Below are 23,175 nucleotides of genomic sequence, written 5' to 3'. Positions count from 1 at the left end.
ACACACACACACACACACACACACATTTTCTGAACCGTTTGTCCCATACGGGGTCACGGGGAACCGGAGCCAACCCGGTAACACAGGGCGTAAGGCCGGAGGAGGAGGGGACACACCCAGGACGGGACGCCAGTCCGTCGCAAGGTACCCCAAGCGGGACTCGAACCCCAGACCCACCGGAGAGCAGGACCTGGTCCAACCCACTGCGCCACCACACCCCCCTTCAGTTAAAAATAATAATTTATAATTATGGTCATAAAATAATTGCTTAGCTAACACTTTATCAAATCACCTTTGTAGTAACTGACCCATTATAGATCTAGATATGTTTATGAGCACAATTCAAGGTAGGCAGTATGGGGTTCGAAGCAGCAACCATCAAGTTCCAGATCCTTGTACTTAACTGCTGTGCCACCTGCTGGGTATACTGAAAGTTTTAAAAACAAGAAGCCACTCGGTTTGTGCCCATTAATAGGAGCAGCTTGTGTGTCTGAGCACTGAAGGAGGGTCTTTGTACAGCACACAACCATAACACAACAGCCTGTCGTAACAGGATGCTGCCCCTTAGGAGCTGTAGCATAGACGTGATGGGTTCCCCGGCATTCTCGCTGCCTTCTCCCTCAGTACTTTGAGAACCCACTTATGTCCGAGAAGCCCGCAGGCCTCTGTGTGCATTAACTGCGGTATCAGCATAGTGACAAGACTAACAGCGACAGGGCCCCAAAGTACAGTCGCGGTTTATTGGCACAGTCCACCACCAGCTAACAGATCACCACCTTGGACAGAGCCCTGTGAAAATTGTTAAAATTGTCACCAATCCAGGTTTTATTTCAACTGTCTCATACACTAGCAAAATAGCATCTTGTGTATTTTTGCAAGTTATAGCTGTGAAGCAGAAAGTAAAAATATAAGACATTGGGAAAAAATAATTAATCCAATTAAATATTGAATTAGCCTTCTGGTGTTTCCATTTTAAGGGGGTGCGGTGGCGCAGTGGGTTGGACCAGGTCCTGCTCTCCGGTGGGTCTGGGGTTCAAGTCCCGCTTGGGGTGCCTTGCGGCGGACTGGCGTCCCGTCCTGGGTGTGACCCCTTCCCCCTCCGGCCTTACGCCCTGTGTTGCCGGGTAGGCTCCGGTTCCCCGCGACCCCGTATGGGACAAGCGGTTCAGAAAATGTGTGTGCGCGCGCGCGCGTGTGTGTTTGTTTCCATTTTATGGTGAGAAAACTAAATATTAGGAAACACAAATGGCCTAAAAGTTGCAGGACTGTCATTTGTCAGCACTGGCAGCCAATAGTGGCATAGAAAGTGCCAGAAACACACTTCTCTAGGTGAACACACTTGCATACTAACAGTTAGCAAGCAGAAGGCAAAATAATTTTGGAGTGAATTCGTTCAGCACTGCAGCACCTTTGAGAGAGACAGAGATGGTGTTGTTTTCCCCCACCAGGTAACCACAAGGCAGTAGCTCTGGGGTCTCAGCTCCACCCGTGCGCTTGATGTCACCGATGCTGTACCCTGCCACGCTGTCTGAATTCAGACCCAGCTGGCTGACAGGATCCACATGGATGATGTACTCCTGCAGACACACAAAGGTCAGACCTTAAGTGAAAATGAAGGTTTATGTAGCGGGTGTATTGCTGCTGACAACCCAACTTGCACAGAATCATCAATCAATCTTATCAAAAACTGCGTTGTCCTTGAGCTGTGGACTTTTATTATGCTAAGCTGTAAATAACATATGCATTTCTTACTGCGGAGAGCTTCAAAAGGTAAAAGGAGCTTTTTGTAGAGGTCACACACTTACTGGTCTGTTTTCCCCACTGCAATTGACTCATTTCTCAGTGTCGGCGGGTAGGCTCCATATAAGGTGTTACTACTTTATGAGCTTACCTTGAAGAGGCGTCTGACCACCCCATCCAGAACATCCCACTTGGTCTTGCCACTGACGCCAATGCAGCCAATCAGGAAGTGGCGCGGTCGGCATTCCTGCCGTGAACAAGTTGTCTGCATGAGGACTCGGTACCAAACCAAAGCCCAACGTCATGAGCTGGACTGAGAGCTGTTTACCCACAGGGTTCTTCAGCACACCTCACCTCTTTCCATTTGCCATCTTCATCCAGGCTGACCATAATCTTAACATGGCGGCCCTCTTTGCGTGTACTGCCGTCTCCATTGTCATCCAACAGCATGTCTAGAGAGATGGTCACACTCTTGTTAGTGAGGGAGTACACCCACAAATACACTCAAGCTGATAAATAAGTACATGGTCACATCCAGTACGATCTGGTACAGATATACCTATACCAACATATAGATACGCAGATATGCGAAAGCACACACTCGTAAACGCACACACGCAGCAGCACACTCACCCAGGCTAGTGGACTCTGTCAGGTTGAGGCTGTGTTGGGAGAGGCCGACAGAGGGGTGCGGCGTGGAGGAGATGGACACCTGCGACGGGGCCCGGCTGCAACTGCCCTGGCTCTCAGACTTCAGACGATCATTTTCTGCCTTCAGCTTCTCGATCTCACACTGAATAAAGAGACAACAGACAGTCAGCCAGACACGCTGCTTTCAGATTTCTTTCAATGTACTTTTAGACATTACGTCCAATGAAATGATGACGTCCTCAGTGTTTGCAACACACAAAGCACTGTGAGTGTTCCTCCATCACAGTCAGGAGCACGAGACTCTGTGTATGAAGCGCCGTGTGTGACGGAAGCCCTCACCTGCATGCGGTTCATGGCCTCCCGCAGTTGGTCCAGCTGGTGGGCCGAGCTCAGGGCCTCCAAACGAATGTCTGTCAGCTTCATTTCCTTATCACGGAGCTCACTGCGCAGCTGCATGACGGTCTCCGCCTCACTGTCTGTGCATTCTGAGATCCTACAATAGACAAATGTGCAAAGGACACATGTAATATACTGTGCTGTGTCTGAATGTACACTTACAACATACAAGCAGCAATGCAATGCCTCGATGCAGTCTGGGATCAGCAATTCATTAACCAAACTGATTCTGCATGGCAGAAGTTCACTAAAGGTGTGAAGTCAGGACATAATTGACAAATTTAAAGTCTCTCTTCTGTAATGATTCCGTGAAGTTATCTAAGCGTATGTGGCAAACCTACTTTCACAGGTAATAATGTCACCATTTCAATGTTTTACTACTCTACATAGCACTGAAAAATTAAAGAAAAACTTTATTGGAGAATTTAACACAGCTGACAGAAACTCTCCATTGTGATGATTTCCTCTCCACAGTGATTTTATATTAGAAATCAATGGTCTGATTACTTGGTGGGTGAGTGATAGATGTACATTATCTTTTACCAGGCCAAAGACCCACTCCATGTGGGTCCACTTTTAAAGGCCCAAACACGCCTGTGACTGGCAGGCAAGTTACAGAGCTGAGGGCTATAAAGACAAAAGAGAATAATATTTTAAATGAGGACATCCAAAGCATACCATATATTAAGGTACTGTTTGGAAACCCTGCAGTAGATCAAAGATTCACATTTATATCTCAATTACAATTTCAGCATCATTATTTTCTGAATTTCACCTGTGTTAGGACAGTTGCGTCACATTTTGTAACCTTCAACAATTTTTCTGCATCAGTTTCTGTTCAACACATCATCAACTGGTACATTAATCTTAAAGTGAATTTTTCATTAGACACATCGTTGTTACTCCAGTGTCCTGTATTGCCAACAGCTTTGGCCATTTTTCTGCTCACTTTTGAAGACACCTTTGTGCATAAAAAATTAAGTGGACATTGCTGAAATAAATAGAGGAAATACAGGTTATAATATAGTTACAGGGTATCAGCTGCATGCGTATTTAAGTATGAAAAAGTTCAGACTGGATAGAAAACATAGGAAATGTGCTTTTAGTTCTCTTGTGTAAATGATATCTACGGTAATGCTGAAGATTTAACAAGATCACTCCAAATGGCATATGGAGAACACTATGGCAAAAAACAAAAGCCAGTCCAGCACCGACAACTTGGAGCACAGAGGACGGGCCAGCCAGGCAGTGACCACGTACAGGGAGTTGGAGTGGGAGTTCCTCAGCACGGGTGTGGACACAGCAGAGCCGTTGTGAGGGAGTTTGGGGGAGGAAGGCAGGGAGGAGTCGGTCATCTCCTCAATATCTGAGTGTGAGGATGCTGACTTTGGTGACTTCTTTTTGCTGAATGCCTGCTTGAAGGAACTCCGCAGCTGCAATTAAGGGAAAAACAAAGATGTCAAAACCTTTGGCATCAGGGACAAGTGCAGAGTTAACTAGTACAGAACAGGCAGCATCTAAATAAAACCTTGACAGAACATTCGGGAAAGGATAGAAGAGCAAGTGACTCGATCCAAAAGGCCTACATGTAGTTAAACAGAGGTTTGGAAGTAACTGGTTTCATTGGAGTCAAGCAGTGCTATGCAGTCCATGAGCATTGCTTTTTTTTAGTAATTCACCTTGATCTTCTCCATTTCATACTTGGTCACTATGCAAAAGCAACATTTGGGGAGTCCAAACAACCAAATAAGAATGGGTTCCCAACTACAAAATATTACCAAAATGCACCGTTTCTAAGAGAAACGGGTGTGCAAGGTGTTCTATGCGGTAATGATTTACAGATAGAGTCACTTGGGGCAGAGGACCACAAAGAAAGTCTTTGTGAAAGAAAATAGTAGGGTTAGTAACCTAGAAAGCATTGGGTTAGCTGGGTTAAACAGTTGGTGAGAACATACAATCTTACCTCATAGACCTGCCACAAGAAGCGAAAGCACAGGAAGGAGGAAAAAACAAAAAAAAGACACAAAAACAACACAAATTGAGTCCCGGGACACAGCCAGCTCGTCCAGAATCACGTGCCAAATACTACATTCCACCAGTGAACTGAGTTAAATTCCCCATTGCTTTTTTGGGCCAAAATCATCATTTGGTAAAAACAATAAACTCCAAAACTGCTATGTCCAGAAATACTTCAGCTGAGGAATGGAGGCTTGAGGTCTCAGCATCAGGAAACCTTACTGACTTCAACAGCTGAAACCCACTGTGGGACAAGCTGGCCTCATGTTACACATTGGTGACAAACATCTGTCCAACTCAACATCTCAGCCAACTGCCACAGTCTGCCACTGCCAACTGCCACCAGAGACCCAGTTTTGAATCTTAAATGTAAAACGTTACTCTTCTAACTGCCTCATCCATGTCAGAAGTGAAGGATGCCTGGATCTTGTGTCAAACCAACTCATCTTGTTTCCTAAAACTCTTACAGTGGACTGCAGTGAAGCTGAGCTGAAGCCTGAAGGAGTCTAGAAACCATAAAGTCACAAACCACCACATAGGCGTTGGCCCACTATGGCACTACAACACAAATTATCGGCATGTGTCAGATAGGACCCAAAGGGCTGTTCACAGGTCTTCTGGTCTTCAGTGGCTCTACTGGAGACCAGGAAGGAACCAGTGAGACTCTACAGACACTACAGCAGGACACCAGCTCTTCAGACACTTGACTTTGCATCTATATAGGTTACTGATCTGCATGTAGGCAACAATATGGGAGGAATTCCTCTGTGTCTCAGATTTCGCTTGAGATCGAGCTCTGATGTCAGAAAGACATGAAGCAAACAGAACCACGCATGGAATTTCAGCAGCATCAGAGAGCTTGGTGTTGCTTACAGAGATCACCACAAATGCTATTCTGTTGTCGCTTGAGAATGTAAGCATCATAATCATCTTTCACCTCCCCTCCAGCGCAGGACATCGTCTTTTTGTGATTGGGCAGAAGGGCAAAAGTAACACTGTCAGCTCAACTGACTGTAACCATGTATAATTAAAACAGAATTAAATATCAGCATGGAACCATGAACACAGTTTATGCTACACACAAATTAAATCCATCTGGAATTTAATTAAAGCTTGAACCTACTAGATAAACATAAACAGCCAACTTGCAGCACATGGCTATTCCATGTTTCTTGCCAAAGGATTGACTGCTCGCGAATAGCAGGTGGGCTCAAGCTTTGACTTACTCAAGGAACCTAAGATAGATGTGTAAATCACAACCATATTCACCTTTCCTCCTGCACAAGATGCCTGAGCAGCGCGACACAATGGCAGGAAAAACAGAGTGAGCAGACAAGTGCACACAACCAACATCTCAAAGAGGGACTAAGAGGAGGCTGCACCAAGCCAAACGGTGTGAAACATCTCAAGATAGGACTACATCATGAGGCTGACTCATCAGTAGCAAGACAAGACAGAACACAAACTACACTTTGGGGACAGACAGACAAAGAACTCAGGAATGTTGTGCGGATGACAGCGAATGGAACCGAGTACTACGTGTACTACAGTATTGCAGTGGATGTGGCTATGTAGGTTCTGGGGGGGGTGTATGTGTATATACAGTACGTGTGGGAGGAGGAGTGGGACACTAACCCAGTTCTTCTTCTTTTTCTTGTTCTTAGCATCCAGCTCCATGTTGCTGCCCACACTGGAGTGACTGGTGGCACTGGCGATACTGGACACGCTGTCGGACGAGTGCTGTCTGCGTATGCGCAGGTCGGGCTGTGTCTGAGGCGTGCCGTTGCCCTGAGCTGTGTGAGCAGAGGGGAATGACAGATATGCGTCAACCAAATGTGTTTAGTATTTTTACAAATGCCTTGGCAGAAATCTTGCAGTATAGCATGTTAGTGAGTTCCACTTCAATGAAAGAATTATGAGTGAAGTTGCATGAGGTTGAGCGTTTCTTTACTGGCTTGCCCCAGGCTAACCATAACCACTCAGTTTCCCCAGGGGGGTAGGACACGAGATCTCCTGTCATCTTCTCACCTTTACAGGTGAGCTCCGGGGTGTTGATGACACCATTAATGGCGGCCTGAGCTGCTGCATTCTGCTTCTTCAGGAACTCAATGGTCTTTCTCAACTCATTTAGCTCAGAGTCCTGTAAGAAAAGGACACCCTGTAAGAAATCCAGAGGGGGCCACCTACGGGACATTTTCAGTGGATTTATTGTGCAGTTTGCAGTGACATCTCCATCATAATCAATATACACTCACTGTTTGTGTCACCCACGTGAGCTGTGCTCCTGGCACATTTTAAGTGCCTATGAGTGTGAGGTGCACACGGTTAAGTGGAATCAGTGAAGTCAATGAACTATCAGCGAATTGTCCATGATTTCATAAAACAACTTTGTGAGTTAATGCAGTGAACTGCCTACTCACCTTCTGCTCTGCAGTCATGGTCAGACTCTGAAGCCGGATGGTCATATTGGCCAGGCTCTGTTCAAAGGCGGCCACCAGGTGAGCCTGCACACAGGCCACACAGCTTCACTTCGAGGCAATAAAAGGCTGTTATGACTGTCACACATGAGGTCTTGAAACTTAGACAGCAAAAACCTGCTGCAGTGATATCCCACAAGGTATTTATATTTGGGATTTTTTTTTCCTTAAAAAAATGCATTCACACATATAAACACCCTCCCATGCCCATTTACACCCACAGCAGGCCCTGATTTTGCCATGATAGTGAAAACATTCTGTAATTTTCTGCCACTGTTAGCATTTTCTTGCAACAGCGAGCAGAGTTAGTGAGAGGGTCCCCACACCTGCAATAAATGGATGAGTCTACAGGTTGGGGGTGGATTGCTGGACTACGCAAAATAAGGGCTGCTGGCAGTCACAACACAGGGGAGAGAAAGGGGCATCACTCACTCCTCCTTTCAGCTGGGAGACAGAATAGGCCCCTAATGAGATGATACTCCTATGACACAGGCAGAGCTCGTTCGCTAGAACAAACAATGAATCATTTAAACCTCTATGAACAGTGTTTGTACAAACCCCAGACAGAAAAGAGCAGCAATGAGTCTAATCAATTAATTACAATACAGTACATTGTACTGGGGGGCGCGGTGGCATGGCGGCACGGCGGGTTTTGGCCGGGTTATGCTCTCCGGTGGGTCTGGGGATCAAGTCCTGCTTGGGGTGCCTTGCGACGGACTGGTGTCCTGTCTGGGGTGTGTACCCTCCCCCTACAGCCTTGCGCCCTGTGTTGCTGGGTTAGGCTCCGGTTCACTACGACTTCGCTTGAGACAAGCCGTTTCAGACAGTGCGTGCGTGCGTGTGTGTGTGTGTACATTGTATTGGAACTATTAAGAGCTTGAAGGTCAAGGTTCCGAACACCCGTGTTCCTGTGTCAGAGCTGAAGGCACCAACTTAAACGATACTGTCACAAAGAGCCATAGTGAGCCACAGTGGCTAAGCCCTGTGTTTCTGCCCCCAGCAGTACTGAGACTCTGTCTAACAGGAGTAGAGAGTGAAGCACAGTGCAATCCACTCCTGCAGTGTATCAGCAGTCTAGACTAAGACGTGCATTCGAAAGGTCAGAAAAGGTTCTCCTTGGGGGGAGCTGCTGACACCCCCATTCCGTTCTAGTTAACAGAAGTAAACTCCAAATGCAGCAGAAATGGACCCAAGCCATTAGGGGGAGCAGTGTCACCGAAGCTGTCACGCTTCTTAAAATCTCCAGGTTGACTGTGCAATGTCCCACCAAATGAATGAACATATATACATAACATCTGCAGGCAGTGGAACGTTCTTCTTCACTAAAGCCCATCACCGTTAGGTTTGCCAATCTCTCACAGCTGCATTCGCCCCACACACCCCACACACACCCCATCCCAGAAAGGCACGCTCTGACTTGGAGTAGAAGCTATAAAATTAGGTGTGGATCACCTCACTCAAGTCACACACTGAAGTGGAACATATGCAATTCAAAATCAACATCTTTTCACAACTCGGGCATTGTCTACGCTTCCAGGTGTGGTAATGAGTCAGAGCAGAGCCATCATACATACACAGTAGCTGAGGGGCACCACTGGGCTCTGACTAGTGCACTGTTGTGAAATGGGGTAAAAGGTCATTGGAGATCACCTGCGCGCACACACATGCACACACACGCACACACAAGTGAGCACAAAAGTTGGCCGATAAGCGAGATGTGCTGAGACAGGAGGCTAGGTGCAGTCGGGTGAGAAAGGGCAGATATACTAACGCTCACAATGGAAACATTTGAAACGGTTTAGTTGATTCTTTTCTCTGAAGTGATTTACATTAAACTACTTATTAAGATTTACCCATTTATATAGCTGGGTAATTTTTACTTTCTCGATACAGGAGAGCCCCAGGTAAGGTACTGCAACAAAAGGTGGGATTCAAAACTTGGCCTTCAGAGTGCAAAGTGGCAGCTCTGGCCACCATGGTACGTACCACTGTACCTCATCACCTGATTCATACCTGTTCCTCTATAACTCCCTAAAGAGAAACCCAACCTGCATTAATGTGAGTCCAAGTAAGGATCAAAGTACAAAGTGCAACATGACTGCCAACACCATGCCAACCTATAGTTCAGTTCACTAACTTACTTGTCTCTAAAATTATTTGGATTATTACGAAAGTGATATCATCAGCCATGTTATGAACCGATGTCACAAGTATGAGGCTCAGTAACTGACTAATTTAAACTTTTAAGAGGCATGTGTGAGGTCAGTTGCGGCAGAATGTTATTCAGAAGAGGTCAATCTGCATTTAACCCCAGAACTGAGTTTGCACAGCGTCTCTGTTCACAAAGACAAAGCAGTAGACAGAAAGGTAGTGTAGACACATCACACCTCCAACAGCATGAAGCCATTTCTCAGACAAATATGGCCTGTGCCCTCACTTGTATTCACCATATCTGATAAGGCACTGAGAAGAAAGGGTTGTTTTTGTATTATTCAGGCATGTGTGGAGTTTAGGCTGGTCTGTGAGCCTGCAGCAATGGGAAGCGTCAGAAGAAAAAGCGTGGGCTCTGCACGGTGTGTCATCGTGCCCATCTTTGCTGATGCACAGTAAACACAGACACTGGACACACTCCAAACCCAAACAGTACCTGTGCCAGTGGCAAAATCTCATCCATTTCCAACAACAAACACACATTTTGCCAAATCTGAAAAGTCTAAATACTATAACACTGGCACTTCCTGAGTAACATGCTGCAAAGGCAATCATGTATCGTACTCCAGCTGACAACACATGTTTCTGCTGTTCAGGTAAGGTGTACAGATGGGCAGCATTCCAAATTATATGTGTACCATATTGTTGCTTTTCATCCATTGTTGGACTTTGTTGCATACTGATTGCTCATTGTGTTCAGCTGAAACCATGTCCATCTCATTTACAGAAGCACCTTCCAACAAAGCAATATGTCAAACAAGGAACAAAAGCCCCACCCTCAACTGTCCCACCGTCAGTCATAAATCCTGAGAACAATTTTCTGTCTACAAGGAAACTCGCGAGTCTACTCAGGCTCGAGTCCGCCTCTTCTAGGTCACTTCCTTCAGTTTCCTCCTGCACATTACTTTCGAGGCAGTAATTTAGCTGGAAAAAGTAGCTAATATAAGGACATGAGAACTCCTTAACTGACAGTAAACATTCTTTCAAGGTTTCTGTAGTGCTGCTGAAAGGTTAAGGCATTAGGTCTTAGTTGAACGTGGGAGGCCGTGATGTTCCAGGACATCCTGCTACTACAGACAACCACAGGCTGTACGTAAGTATGGGCGGTGTTCATATGAAAACAAACACACTGCCATTCCTGGGTTCTATGCAAACTTCTGCTGCTGGAGGTTCTACCGACCCTCTGCAGTGATATTAATGTTGCTAATTACTGTTAAAAAAGCTTTCAATACCACACTGTCACTCATAGTCATGAGTAATAATGTTCCTTTTGTTTGAGTACTTACATTTGCACTGAGCTGTGTAGTCAGAGCCGATACTTTTTCCTGGGAAGCGTCCAGCTCTCTGCGGAGCTTGCGGATCTGAAACAACAGCAGACAGTTGCTCAGAGTGGAAATTTGCACATTCAGCCTTCGTGCAGATTGTAGTGGCAGAGAGGTGTGTGGGGAACAACAACATTCACAGGTTGCTACCAAACAGCCACACCTGTCTAAATGCTTATAAAACCACACCATCATCTAACACGAAACTGCAATAACCAACAGCACTGCTCCCTGTTGCAATTACAGAACAGGTAAATGCATATCCAGAGGGGTGTTCTTACCTCTGACTGCGATTTCTCTTCAGGCTGTAAAAACAGAAAGACACATTACTAGGTTGGACATGGGGGTGGGGGGGGGGGCCTCGCATTCGAAGCCACTCAGACAGTCTCTCAGATTGAGTTTCAACCCCAGGCAAAATGAACTACACAAGCGAGACAGATTAAGGCAGACTGTAACTCAGCACCCCACCAAGGCCTTGGGCACTCTCTCTCCTCTTGTTAAATCCAAGGTAAATGATAGGTACAGGAGATGAATTAGTGGATCTGTTCCGGTTCTTCAGGTCTGACATAATTAAGGGATTGGTTCTGGTTCTGGAAACGGAACTCGATGAGCGACAAAGTGGGGGAGGGAGGAATGGTCAAAGAAAAATTTATTGCATGTTGTGCTGTTATTCACTCTTCACTCGGAGCAGAAATGGTTGAGCCTAAAACCATTTGAAAACCTTTTGAAATGGGAGTCTGCTGGTGAGGAGACACCTCCTTAAATACTGAACAGCCATTATTGCCATCTTCAGCAGGTTCAAATGCATAAAATATACGCACAGATTCTTATGCATAAAATATCTGTTTTACCACAAAAACATCACAAATGTAAAATTAGAAAGAAACTGTTATATTTAAAGTATCCAGCTGCTTAGTAGTTAGGATAAACCTCGACAGCAGAAAAAACTTCTGAAAATATATCCACCGTGTAAATCTTCAGTTTCAGCAGCTTCAATTTCTATATTTTATTCCTGTGTCTACTCCAGAGATATTACATTTGTTTCACCGATTCAAAGCTCATGCAATGTGAGAATTTAAAAACTCCACTCACTGGGTGTTTTTGTGGTGGTTGCCAGGGAGGTTACAATAGCAGTCAAAACAAATACAAGGCAATGACTGTTTTGGGCTCAAGACGGTGTTACGGGGTGTTTTGACAGGTTGTAACAAAGCTGGGAGATGACATTGAGGACACCTCGCTCAAGCAGAGCAGCAAAGGGAGCGGCGACAGGATGCCGGCTGTCAATATATCTGTCTGACAGCCCAGAGGTGCTGACGGCAGAACAGGCTGTGTGATCGACATGGCGTGGCCCCTGTCATTACTTCCCTTGTGCTGGGGAAACCGAGAGGCTGCCAATCCTGAACACTAAAACCCTAGTTTTAAAACGATTTAGATTTCAGTCTTAGTGTGTCCGATCTTACTCATAGCCCCTTGAAGCAGGAAGGTACGCTGGCTACTTGAGTCATTCGCCCAGTCATTTCATATAACTGTAACTTATAAATGTTGAATTTTTTTTTATTTTACTATTTATTTTATTTTCATTTGTTGGATAACTGCACTTTGTTGCTATGTGTCGTGACTGTCGTGCGTCACGTTTAACTGCTATGTGTGAATTTCTCTGCGGGGATTAACAAAGTCCTCTGGTATCTTATCATATCATAGTTGCTGCGGTATGTTATTGTAGTACTTTCAATCATTAGCCTTTTTACACCTCCCACCTTCTCATAATAGATTAAACAGCTGAAAGACATTCATTGTAAATAGCCATTGTGTGCACTCCTTCCAAAGACATTCTTTCACCACAAAAATTATACAAAATGCCAGATTTTTCCACTTTCATTAACGGTTTGTCCAGTTGAGGATCACAGTGGTTTGGGAGCTATCCTGGAAGCACAGGGAATGCGGCAGAGTACACCCTTGACCAGATGCCAGCCCATCACGGGGGAATCGCACATGCTCATTCATTCACACATTCACACAACATGGGCAATTTAATTATAAAATCACAGAAATCACTGAAGGTTTTCAGCTTTTTTTTGCCTACAGTCTCTAAAACAAAGTTTACAAACCATATATATCAGAGCCAAGGAAACAACACTAGAAAAGACAATCAAAAAGACAAGTCATTACTTCCAAAATCCAGTAACAGTAATGCCTTGGGTATTTGTTAAATAATCTCCATTCGTACCACAGCACAGGCCTACCGTGGTATCCCAAGGCTTCAGTGTCCCTGTGAAGGAAATGGTGGCCATCATTTTGAATCAGACTCTTCCAAACACAGTGCTTCACAGGAGAGTGAAATCCCAGCTGTCAGAAGAGCTGTCACCTACACGGCTGAGTGCAGTGTTTGCTCTGACACAGTAAAGTGATCCTGGTGAGAAGTCGCACTGCCAGCTCATGTTCATGTGGGTGGGACCAGCAGGTCTCCCGTAGTCAAGGGCACATAACCAGCACATGGAGCTTCTCCTCTCAATCAGCTGGAATAATAACCACCTATTACGCAAATCCAAGAGATGGCGGCCTTGCCAAATCCTGGCTCAATATCCTATTATCTGTACACCAAAGCTGCCAAAATGCTTGCATGAAGTGCTGCTGTGGGACACTCTAATGAGACTGAAAACATCAGAACCTGCACTTACGGGATTACGACCCATGATTCAATTCACGTCAAGTTTCAACAAGCTTAATATAATTTTCCCTGGAACACAGGAGGCCAAAAAAGGCTCCACAGGGTCTTGGACTCTTGATTTAGAATCAAATGGAGAAATGGGGGTAACCTTTCGTGTTGAGACTTGCAAGCCCGCTACTGCCCATTTCACTGAAGAGCTGACCAGACACAGGGTACCTAGATGACCACCGCTGAATCGGCACCTTCAACATTCTAGCGTTAGCTGGCCTTCAACAGTAGGGTTTTTTTTCCCCCTTCACCAGCATTGGGAGTTTCGTATTGTCTCCTTTGTGACTTTCTGGCTTTCTTCCTCACTTGCTCATAGTCTGAGATTTTGAGAGCATTGTCTGAATGGCTTTTCAGGAAGTTAATATTGTTTTCCAGATGAGCAGCACAACTGTAATTCCCTTGCTCCCTGCAGACATTTATGTACATTCTGTAGTGTAAATACTTGTTCTAACTGGGAACTCACCGTTGAGTAGATGGATGAAGTGCTAGACACGAGAGACAGCGAGGACCCGTGAACTGGAAGAACAAACAGAAGAAACATGAGATGCAGCAACACAGGTTGAGAGAACATAAGGCAACATTCATACAGTTGAGAAAAAAGACAAATAACCAGACATTTAACAGAGCTGCATGTATTTACAAGCTGATTCAACACATGTTCATGAAACAGGCAATGTGTGGGGTATCACTTGATGGAAACTGTTCATCTGAAACTTTGAATCTGTTAAAAAATTACAAGCGCCCCATCCCGCCTAAGGTAGTAAAACTGGCTGTGCAGTAACAATTGTCTTGTCCCTACTTGACTTTCTCAGTGTCCATATAAAATACACAACTGTTGTTTACGGCACAGCAGATCCTGTGACACATGACGGTTAAAGTTAACAATAACAGAAAATTGGCAGTTTCTGTAATGTTAACACTGTCTTCAACAACAAAGTCAAATTGTGAGCTGGGGAACAGACAGATTGTGGTTAGACTGTGAGACCAAGCAGAAGAGCAGGTATGGAACTGAAATTCCTGAGAGCCCCATATGCTTATCGGCCTTTACGGGCTGCTCTGCCCACCATGTTTCACCAGTACTCAGCAGCACTCCGCAGTGCGTTGTCAGGGATCGAGATCCAGATATACACCTGTAGGTTACACTGGAGTAATATTTCCTTTTTGAATTCATATTTAAAAACTGTCTTTGTAACCGTATTGTGATTTTGCATATTCATTATTATTATCATCCTTCACAAGGTTATGCCCTTGTCCAAGGAGTGGGATTCAAAGCTGGGACCTTCAAGTCCTCACGTGACAGCTCTAAAAACTATATTACCTGCTGCCCAACTTTACATTTTTCCCCATTCAGCACACGCTTTTCTCCAAAGCGACATACATCTCAGAGAAAAATACAATGAGTGCATTACATCAGCTTTAAAGAGGTAGGCTTGCATACTATTTTATACTATCCCTTTACACAGCAGGGTACGTTTAAGGGAGCAATTTAGGTTAAGCACCTTCCAGAAAGCTACAGCAAGACAGGAGATTTGAACTGCGGACCTTCAGATTGTAAGGCAAATGCTCTAAGCACTAATCTAAGCTCTAACCACATCACAATAAGAAGAAGCATGACATAAAGATCTTATTGTTGGCTCGGCAGCCATATGTGAAAGCAGGGCATGACTGTGCTTCTGCGGCAAATGATATAGCCATTACATCAGTAAGTAAAGCGAAAACAATACAACAGCCTTCAACAGGTCTTACAAAAGCCATTTAATATCCCTTGTCTTATAGGATAACAGTCAGAATTTCCTCACGAAAAATGCTTCGGTAGGTTATTTCCAGAATTGACTAATCTTAATGTTAACACACTTCCTGATGATAAAGTTAACAGCCGTTAACTTGCCCTGTAATTAGATCACTCCTGAGGCCAAGGAGGGAGAGCAGGAAGTAGTGGGAACAACAAAGGGCAGCACGTTAGCGTTGTGGCCTTTAATAAGAGAGAAGCCACAGTTCCGTGCGGAGAGCGAACGCAACCAGTCCGCCCCGGAGGTGTCAGCCTGCCAGGTTTCAGTGTCGCTGTCTGTGACACAAGCAGGACCTGTGACACAATAGGTTGCATTCATGTGGGATCGTGCAGTGCTCTACACGCACAGGACGTGTTACATGCGCTTGGGCCTCCAGCCACAGAGTAGACGGGGGTGAGCCACTCCCAGCCTGAGTTTAAAGAGGTCAGGCAAAGAGTCCTGCAAACGGAATATCCAAGAACAGTGCCATGTTAAGCGAGGCATACCTGTCACGTTTGACTTTGAGCAGATAAACACAGTGTTTAGCTGTATGAACAAACTGGTTTGATCCTCACTGGCAATTTGTGCAGCATTCTCAGTAGACGAGTTACAAGAACAGCAAAGAACAAGTCCAGAAAAAATAAAAGAAGACAACCTGATTATTAGGTCTAATAGGAATAACAGGCTCAGGGTTTCCCTGCAGTTTAGACACCAAACGCTACAGCTATCACATGAAATTAACACCTGGATGCAATGAAAGGGTTCTGCTTCTGGTTTTGCCCACAGTAAACCAGACTTTCAAGTGTGGTCCTGGACCCAGGGGGTAAAATCTGATTTCTCTGATGGGGTGAATGATGAGATTATGCATATCAAAGCACCCTTCCCTTCATCTATTAGATGGAACATAAGCAGGAATCAGCTGGCCAAGGCACAGACTGGGATACTCAGAAAGCATCTTTGGTAAAAGGACCACTATTTCCAGTAACAAAGGCCTGTCCTCCAGGGTTTCTCAGCAAGACAGAATATACACCCAACTAAGAGGATTTGAGGTTAATCAGCAAATGACACCACTGAGAGAATGTATCATAAAGAGCTGGCCTAAGTCATCACTTCAAAGGCAATATTTAAATCCACTTTTCATCACTGCACATTAAAGCTCGAGCATATTTATTATTTATTGATTTTGCTGATCCTTTTCTTCAAAGCAACTTGCAGTGCTAAGCTACTTACAATAATTTGCTCATGTATACAGCATGGTGATTCTTACAACAGCAGTTTAGGGTTAAATACCATCCTCAGCAGTAGTACAGCAGGAGGTCAGGTACCTGCTGCCCCATATACACAGCATATATTCATGCACTGACATGTTAGCCATATTTTCAGTATGTTTTTTCCTAAAAAATATAAACAAGCCAAACATGTCAGCCCTACATTTAATTTCTGAAGTAATGAGTGCTAATAAGTCATTGGACTTTCTCACCCAGTCCTCACTTTCCAGCTGTTTTGGGGTTTGCCGTTTCCACTCACCCTCCTCAAAGCCGTCGCGGAAGGACCCAGAGCGACTCATGGTCCGACTCTTCTCGTCTAGGGACATGGAAGAGTTGCGCAAGCGGGCATCACTGTACGGGTCATAGGCACAATCTTGACTGGACAGGCTGTTGGTACGCAGGTTGGCGAGGTTGATCTGTGCAGCTGTGGTGGGGCTAGCTGCAGGGACACATGTGACAAAGTCACACTGCTAACTACTGAAACAACAGACCATTTCTGATAAGGAATAAAAAAGTGAAGTCATACCAAGTTGGGCAAAATTGAAGCGTGTTCCGGAGGGCGAGGTGAGACTAGAGCCAGGGGAGAACGGCGAATTGCTGGCAGAGTCCTGCAGGCCGCCTGCAGAATGTGAGCGAAGCCACTCCTTGGCCTCCTCATGGCTCCGCAGCTGGGCTGAGGGGGTGTACCTACAGAGACAATCACCCAGGTGAACATGCGACAGACCCCACGCGGCTAGACGCTGCAGCCTCTGTTCTGGGCCGAGGTGCTTTATGTCAGCACCGGTTGGATTGCAAATTTTCCATATAGACAACATCAGCCCTGCAGACACAGCTCAGACACCAATGTGCCACAGCATCCAAAGGGAGTCAAGGGACTACCAAGAGCAGGGTCTGACTCTGCACAGTGCGGCATCTGACTGGCCAAAAACACGGTTTCTCGAGACTCTGAGCGGAGGATTCCTCGGCAGCTACCGATTCTCCTGTCCTCCCCTCCGTGCCTTGGCGCGCTCTGTGAATGTTCAAGGGCCCCAGGAAAACGAAGACAAGACAGGACAAGGTGTGCCATACAGTATGCAAAACCAGGGTTTCATTTCCAATTAGAAACTTTGCCATTGGCCTTTGAATATTACAGCAGCGCACACCTCAAAACAAAAGGTCAGCAACAAATAAAACCAGAAGTTGTGTGGGAGATGAAAGCAGTGCTGTCACAAACATGCACTTTTGTGAGTCTGGTTCTACAAACATCACGTGGCCACTGGTGTCACAACAACCATGCTTCCACTTTCCAGCCGAAAAGAAAGGCACCAAGTACATTTAGAAAAAACAAGGTTGCCACTGGGGTGGGGCCACCAGTACCTGAGTCCCTTTCTGGGCAGGCTGTTGCTATCAAGGTGTGGGTCGCTGTAGGGGTGGATGGGAGACAGTGTGGAAGTCAGAAAGAGAAATGTGAAATACTGGGTGAAATACTGGGTGGGACAAACAGCAGGGGAATACTGGGGTGGAACCAATAATTAAAAAATGTTTTTTTAAAAAATGCAGACATGGACTAGACAAAAACAACTTCATTAATTTAAGCAGCCATTCAAAGGATGGTAAATAGTTAATGAGATTTAATCTGTCAAGTCACCACATTCCCTCTGGCAATTTAATCGTTGAGTCATCCAAAGAGAAAGAAATAGAGTCAAATCAACAACGTACAACCTCACTGACTAACAAAACAAATGGTGGGTTGTGATGTTTGTCGGCATGTATGAATGAGCAACTTAAGGGCGGCTCTCGGTATAACTCAGATTGCAATGACTAGTGGGTGAATCAGACGATCGGCAAATGTTGGATATTCACTTTCAGCTGTCAAGCGAATGGGTTCTTCACTCAGCTCTTATCAGACCTGTTGCAAGCTGCCTCTGTGACTAACAGCCGGCATCCATGCTGCCACATGCAGTTGCACGGTGGATCAATCCGCGATGTACAGTGCACAGCAGCACTGCTTTAGTGTGTAGGACAGCAGCCCTAAAGCCCCAGGTTCACGGCCACGACGAGGTGGCGCTGTGTCCTACTTCAGACCCCTCCGCTCAGAAGCTCTTTTATGAGCACAGAGGGTGGGCTATACGGTGGTAGCCTGTGGAGTCCGCTGCTGTAACCTTCTGAATGAAGATACGTTTCTTGTGAAGAACTTGGAGGCAGGGTACAAGTCAAGCACAAAGAACTCTCACTTGCTGATGGAAACTGCTATTTTTCTCCTTTAAAAGAGAACTATCGCCACCTATCATTAACATTTCACCATTTCACAAACATCATGCAACCATGCTAAACTGGAAGATGTGCCAGGAAAATTGTTCCTGTGCAGGACAGTCATTAGCGTTCCACCAACGACGTGATTGAAAAACAGCTTTAAATGTTGGTTGCAATACAAAAGCTCTCAGCAGGTGGCACCACACTGAGCAGCACATGGAAGAGAGCTCTGAAGCAATGCCCAACAGGACAGCGCGCAGCTCAGCACTCCACTGCACACAACAAAACACACAGAAGCCACAGCTGCAGTCACACAGGTGCTGGACCCCACTCGACACAGACACGTTTACCTGTCCTGCTTCCGAGGTAAAGTGTTTCGGCTGAATTTGGGACTAGCGGAAGGGGAAGAGAGGGGACTTTGGGGTAGGGGCAGACATAACAGAGAGAGAATTAGTACACAGCGCTTGGGGGAGGAAAGATCACCCAGCAAGATGAACGCTCCATGTTTTGCACTCGAGCTTCAAAGGTCCCACAGATACAGCTGTCTCCTGTTGCTTATCAGAGCTACATCTTTAAACTCCTTTAGAAATACAGACGTGTCAGACCCCAGAGGAAGAGGCACTGCACAAAGGCCAACTGGGGAGATCCAGTGCGCAACACCTTGGCTTTCAGTATACGTACTTTTACGGTGTCTGTCCCAAGTCATCGGTACACTATCAGACTTCCCCTAAGCAAGATTTGCTCAAAACATTAAATCAACGGCACACTCAGTTACCCTCATGTAAAAGAAGAAACTGCCGTAGTGGCCCTTTGAGATCAGAACACAAGCTGTTCAAACCACAAGCTCGGCACAAGCAGCGGCGATTCAGCGCCGGGCCCTCACCTCTCCGACATGCCGGTCCTCGCGCTATTTGTGCGGACGAATGCCGACAGTGAGTCCTCCTTGCCGGAGCCGTGGTGCCCCGGGCCACTGCTGCCGAGTGAGATGTCAATGGACTCGCAGCTGGTGTGCAGGCTGCTCACAGATGGGTAGCCGGGGCCGTCCTTGCTCACGCCAGATGAGCTGCTGGCCGTGGTACCCCACGTCAGGCTGTTGGTGGGCGCCGAGTAGGCTGAGCCTGGGCTAGAGGCCAGCGAGGAGTGAGACGGCTCACCGCAGCCGCCACCTGAAGGGGAGTCCAAGGCACCCGATTGGCCCAAGGTAGCATGGGGGTTCGAGATGACTGTGGAGCTCTTCAAGTTCTCTGTCTGTTTGCAGGGCTTTCCACCAAACAGTCTGCAGGCAGAAGCAGGGCAAGAACACTGGGTTTTTTACAATGTTCAAAGTTTATACTCTGTTCTTCTGGAATTACAGTATTCGGTATTACATCAAATAAATACTGTCCAAGAAGAACAAAAGTAGCTGCATACTAACTTTCTACATTCTATAACAAAAACTTGACTGGCAAGTAAACACGCAAGTTATTTTCGTTGGCTCTTGACATGTATTTTAATTGCTATATCTATACACTTTGTTCACAGACAAAACTGACTGAAATTTTCAACTTCATCGAAGTTAATCACTTTCATGTTGAAAAGAATTTTTAGTTCCTTTGCTTATTAATGTGAGGAATGTGAATAAATACAATAAAACCTATTTACTTTCTCATGACTTCATCAACATGTGCAAAATGAGTCAAAGTAGCCTCATAAATGAAATTAATCCAAGCCCACCAATAAGGCTAATAAAAAGAGCAACCTCGTAGTTTCAATCAACTGTGGTCCGTTTGAAGTAGAAATGCTGGGCACTGTCAGATGACAGATGGTTTAAAGAATGCCAAAAAAGACCGAGGGTGTTATGACAAAACTCCAAAGAAGGCCATTCCTAGCTTACTGGGACCTAACAACATGCCTTCATTCACAGGACAGTGATGGACAAATGTTTCTTTTGATCTGGGTCAGGAAAACATCATTAACGAGTTGCAGGTAGTACAGTTGTTAGAGGTGTCACCTTTGGGGTGAGTGGTTCCCACCTCCTGCTCTACTACATTTGACCAAGGTACTAACCTGAAAATTGCTCCAGTAAAATTACCCAGCTGTATAAATGGGTACATAGCTGCAGGTAGCTTAACATTCTAAGTCACTTTTGAGAAAAGCATCAGCTAAATGAATAAATGTAATATTTTTATTAGAGAATACCACAAATAAAAAGGAAGACAAGAGTGATGCCTGACACTTGCTGCTCCCTGTGACAGCTGACAAGGGAAGGTCTTTACCTTCGAAGGGTCGGGGAAGATACGTCAGCATACTTGGTCCCCTGCTGTCTTCCGCTCTGGGACACAATGGCCCCTCCGCTTTGAGAAGTGGGGCTAGCCTTCACCGAGTTGCAAGAGGCCACACTCTCCGTGTCTGACGACACCCCTTTCTCTCGGTCTGTCTGATTGGATGCAGGCAGGAGGACGACACTGGGAGCCTTGGCGGCTTCGCGGACCTTGGGTATGGGGAGACCAGCCGCTTTGCTGCTGAGGCTAGAGTCGATGCTGCTGGTGGAGGAGCGGTTGCCGTTGCGGGCCGCAGAACCAGAGCGACTGGGCCGGGGCAGACTGCGATACTGCAAATTGGTGCGTGTACCCACAGTGAGATAGCCCTCATCCTGAGGTTGTGAGCCATCCACACTGGCCTTCCGACTGGCTGATCGACTGCCTATTAGCCCCGCCGACTTGGGAATCTTGCCCAGGGTGGCTGAGCCGCTGGTGATGGTGGCCCCGCTCGCGGATATGATAGTTACGCCACCCGCCTGCTTCTTAAATCCAAACGTGTTGGTAGGGGTTCGGGAGGCACTGTTGGAGGGCTTCTTGGCTTCATCACCGCTGCTGCGGCCCGCGTCCGAGGGTGAGCGCTGAATGCTGTTGGACCGTGGCGACAGGCGGCCCTTCTCCGACACCTTGGCGTCATCCGTTTTGCCTGCACACCAAGAGAGCCATGAGTGGTTAACCGTGAAGCAAACACTGTATAAATCACTCCCATCTACAGTTGCGCAGGGGGCTGCTTCAGAGCTGTCCTGGCACGTTTGAACTGGATGGCCCACGGTTCAACTGAGGTGCACCTGCGCCCCCGGCACATCTCACTCGGCAGCACTTTTACCACCAGTAACCTGAGCTCTCATCTCCCATCTCTACACACGGGGTTTCTGCTGTCGGCTGCGAGGTGTTGCATTCTTTCCAATCTTTCCATGCCCAAAACAACAGAAGGGGGGCACACAAACTGGCGTGTGTACGTACCGCTTCCCTGGGCCTTGAGTGCACTGGGGCCCGTTGTGCTCGCCGTCTTAGTCCGTGGTGCCGTGATGCCCACCTGAGCCGTCATGCCCCGCCTCCAAGAACCTGTCTGGGAGATGGCAACCGCCTTGCGGCCGGAGCTGCTTCTGTCAGACTCGTCTGAGACGTCCGAAGGGTTGCGGCGCCACTTGGAGCCGGGCTCCATCTTGATGCCGCTGTCAGAGCCCCCGTCTGAGCGCTTGACGTCGTCACCGGACCACATTGAGTTGCGCTCCACAGCCGAGTGCTTCTCTGCGTCCGTCTGGGGCTGCAGAATAGAAGCAGGGCTTCATTTTGCTGCTTTCCTATTATTTTACACTTTTATCTTGAAATGCATCCATAACATTTTACACTGATTTACTAGTCTTGCATAAACTCACTGAAACTACGCCATGCTTTGCATTACCTACATGATGCCTCTTGTAAACTTCCTGAATATTGACAATGCTAAATTAATATATGTTATGGACTGAAAATATGTAGAGTGGGTATTGTTGTGGTTAGAACTGCTGCCTTCCACTCGAAGGTTTGAATCCTGCCTCCTGCTATAGTACCTTTGAGCAGGGAATTTGCACTAAATTGCTCCAGTAGAAAAAAGAAAAAGACCCAGCTGTATAAATGGAGAAATAACTAAGTAGCTTAGTATACAAACCTAACACTGTAAGTTGATTAAGAAAAAAATATCAACTAAAGGCAGCACTCTTTTTTTTAGGGATAAAACCAGCCAAATGAATAAATACGTAATGTAAAATGTATCTCATAACATACATCTATATTTAGAAATGTAAATTAAGTGCATGACATATATGTAAACGTTAAATATTTTTAATAATTTCTTTAATAAATGAAAAGTGTTTCTGCAGCTTCACATGGTGGAATATGAAAAATTGACTACTCAGTAACTGTATCCCTCCCTGAGATGCATGTCACTTTGGAGAAAAGCTTCTGCTAAATAAATAAATGTAAATGTAAATTAACTATGTAGGCATGTTTTTGTATCTAGAAGTAGTTTACTTCATCTCCTCTCACTCACATTACACTGACAGCCAGATCCGCAGGTTGGACACCACACAGGCTTCAA

General features: G+C 45.9%; 1 protein-coding gene across 6 annotated transcripts in view; it reads right to left on the bottom strand.

Annotated features, from left to right (window-relative positions):
• Nucleotides 1-23,175, bottom strand: part of nav2a (neuron navigator 2a) — a 194,310-nt gene that overhangs the window by 6,873 nt on the left and 164,262 nt on the right. For 2 of the 6 annotated variants that reach the window (XM_018763671.2, XM_018763666.2), the window contains 20 exons: nucleotides 22,059-22,362; nucleotides 21,054-21,741; nucleotides 19,682-20,074; nucleotides 19,149-19,214; nucleotides 17,923-17,967; nucleotides 17,093-17,253; nucleotides 16,826-17,005; nucleotides 13,993-14,045; nucleotides 11,095-11,118; nucleotides 10,778-10,852; nucleotides 7,224-7,307; nucleotides 6,832-6,943; nucleotides 6,439-6,596; nucleotides 4,751-4,759; nucleotides 4,048-4,220; nucleotides 2,731-2,884; nucleotides 2,374-2,533; nucleotides 2,095-2,192; nucleotides 1,892-1,987; nucleotides 1,409-1,577 (listed from right to left, as the gene is read on the bottom strand). In XM_018763671.2, coding sequence (XP_018619187.2) covers nucleotides 1,409-1,577; nucleotides 1,892-1,987; nucleotides 2,095-2,192; nucleotides 2,374-2,533; nucleotides 2,731-2,884; nucleotides 4,048-4,220; nucleotides 4,751-4,759; nucleotides 6,439-6,596; nucleotides 6,832-6,943; nucleotides 7,224-7,307; nucleotides 10,778-10,852; nucleotides 11,095-11,118; nucleotides 13,993-14,045; nucleotides 16,826-17,005; nucleotides 17,093-17,253; nucleotides 17,923-17,967; nucleotides 19,149-19,214; nucleotides 19,682-20,074; nucleotides 21,054-21,741; nucleotides 22,059-22,362 — 3,202 coding nt within the window. The remainder of the gene's footprint in view (nucleotides 1-1,408; nucleotides 1,578-1,891; nucleotides 1,988-2,094; nucleotides 2,193-2,373; nucleotides 2,534-2,730; nucleotides 2,885-4,047; nucleotides 4,221-4,750; nucleotides 4,760-6,438; nucleotides 6,597-6,831; nucleotides 6,944-7,223; nucleotides 7,308-10,777; nucleotides 10,853-11,094; nucleotides 11,119-13,992; nucleotides 14,046-16,825; nucleotides 17,006-17,092; nucleotides 17,254-17,922; nucleotides 17,968-19,148; nucleotides 19,215-19,681; nucleotides 20,075-21,053; nucleotides 21,742-22,058; nucleotides 22,363-23,175) is intronic. The other 4 variants (XM_018763667.2, XM_018763668.2, XM_029256072.1 and 1 more) reach the window with 4 other exon arrangements.

Source organism: Scleropages formosus, chromosome 11 (genome assembly GCF_900964775.1).
Source record: "Scleropages formosus chromosome 11, fSclFor1.1, whole genome shotgun sequence".
Taxonomy (NCBI): Eukaryota; Metazoa; Chordata; class Actinopteri; order Osteoglossiformes; family Osteoglossidae; genus Scleropages; species Scleropages formosus.
The sequence above is the reverse complement of the archived record's forward strand: the minus strand, read 5'-3'. Positions and strand labels throughout refer to the sequence as shown.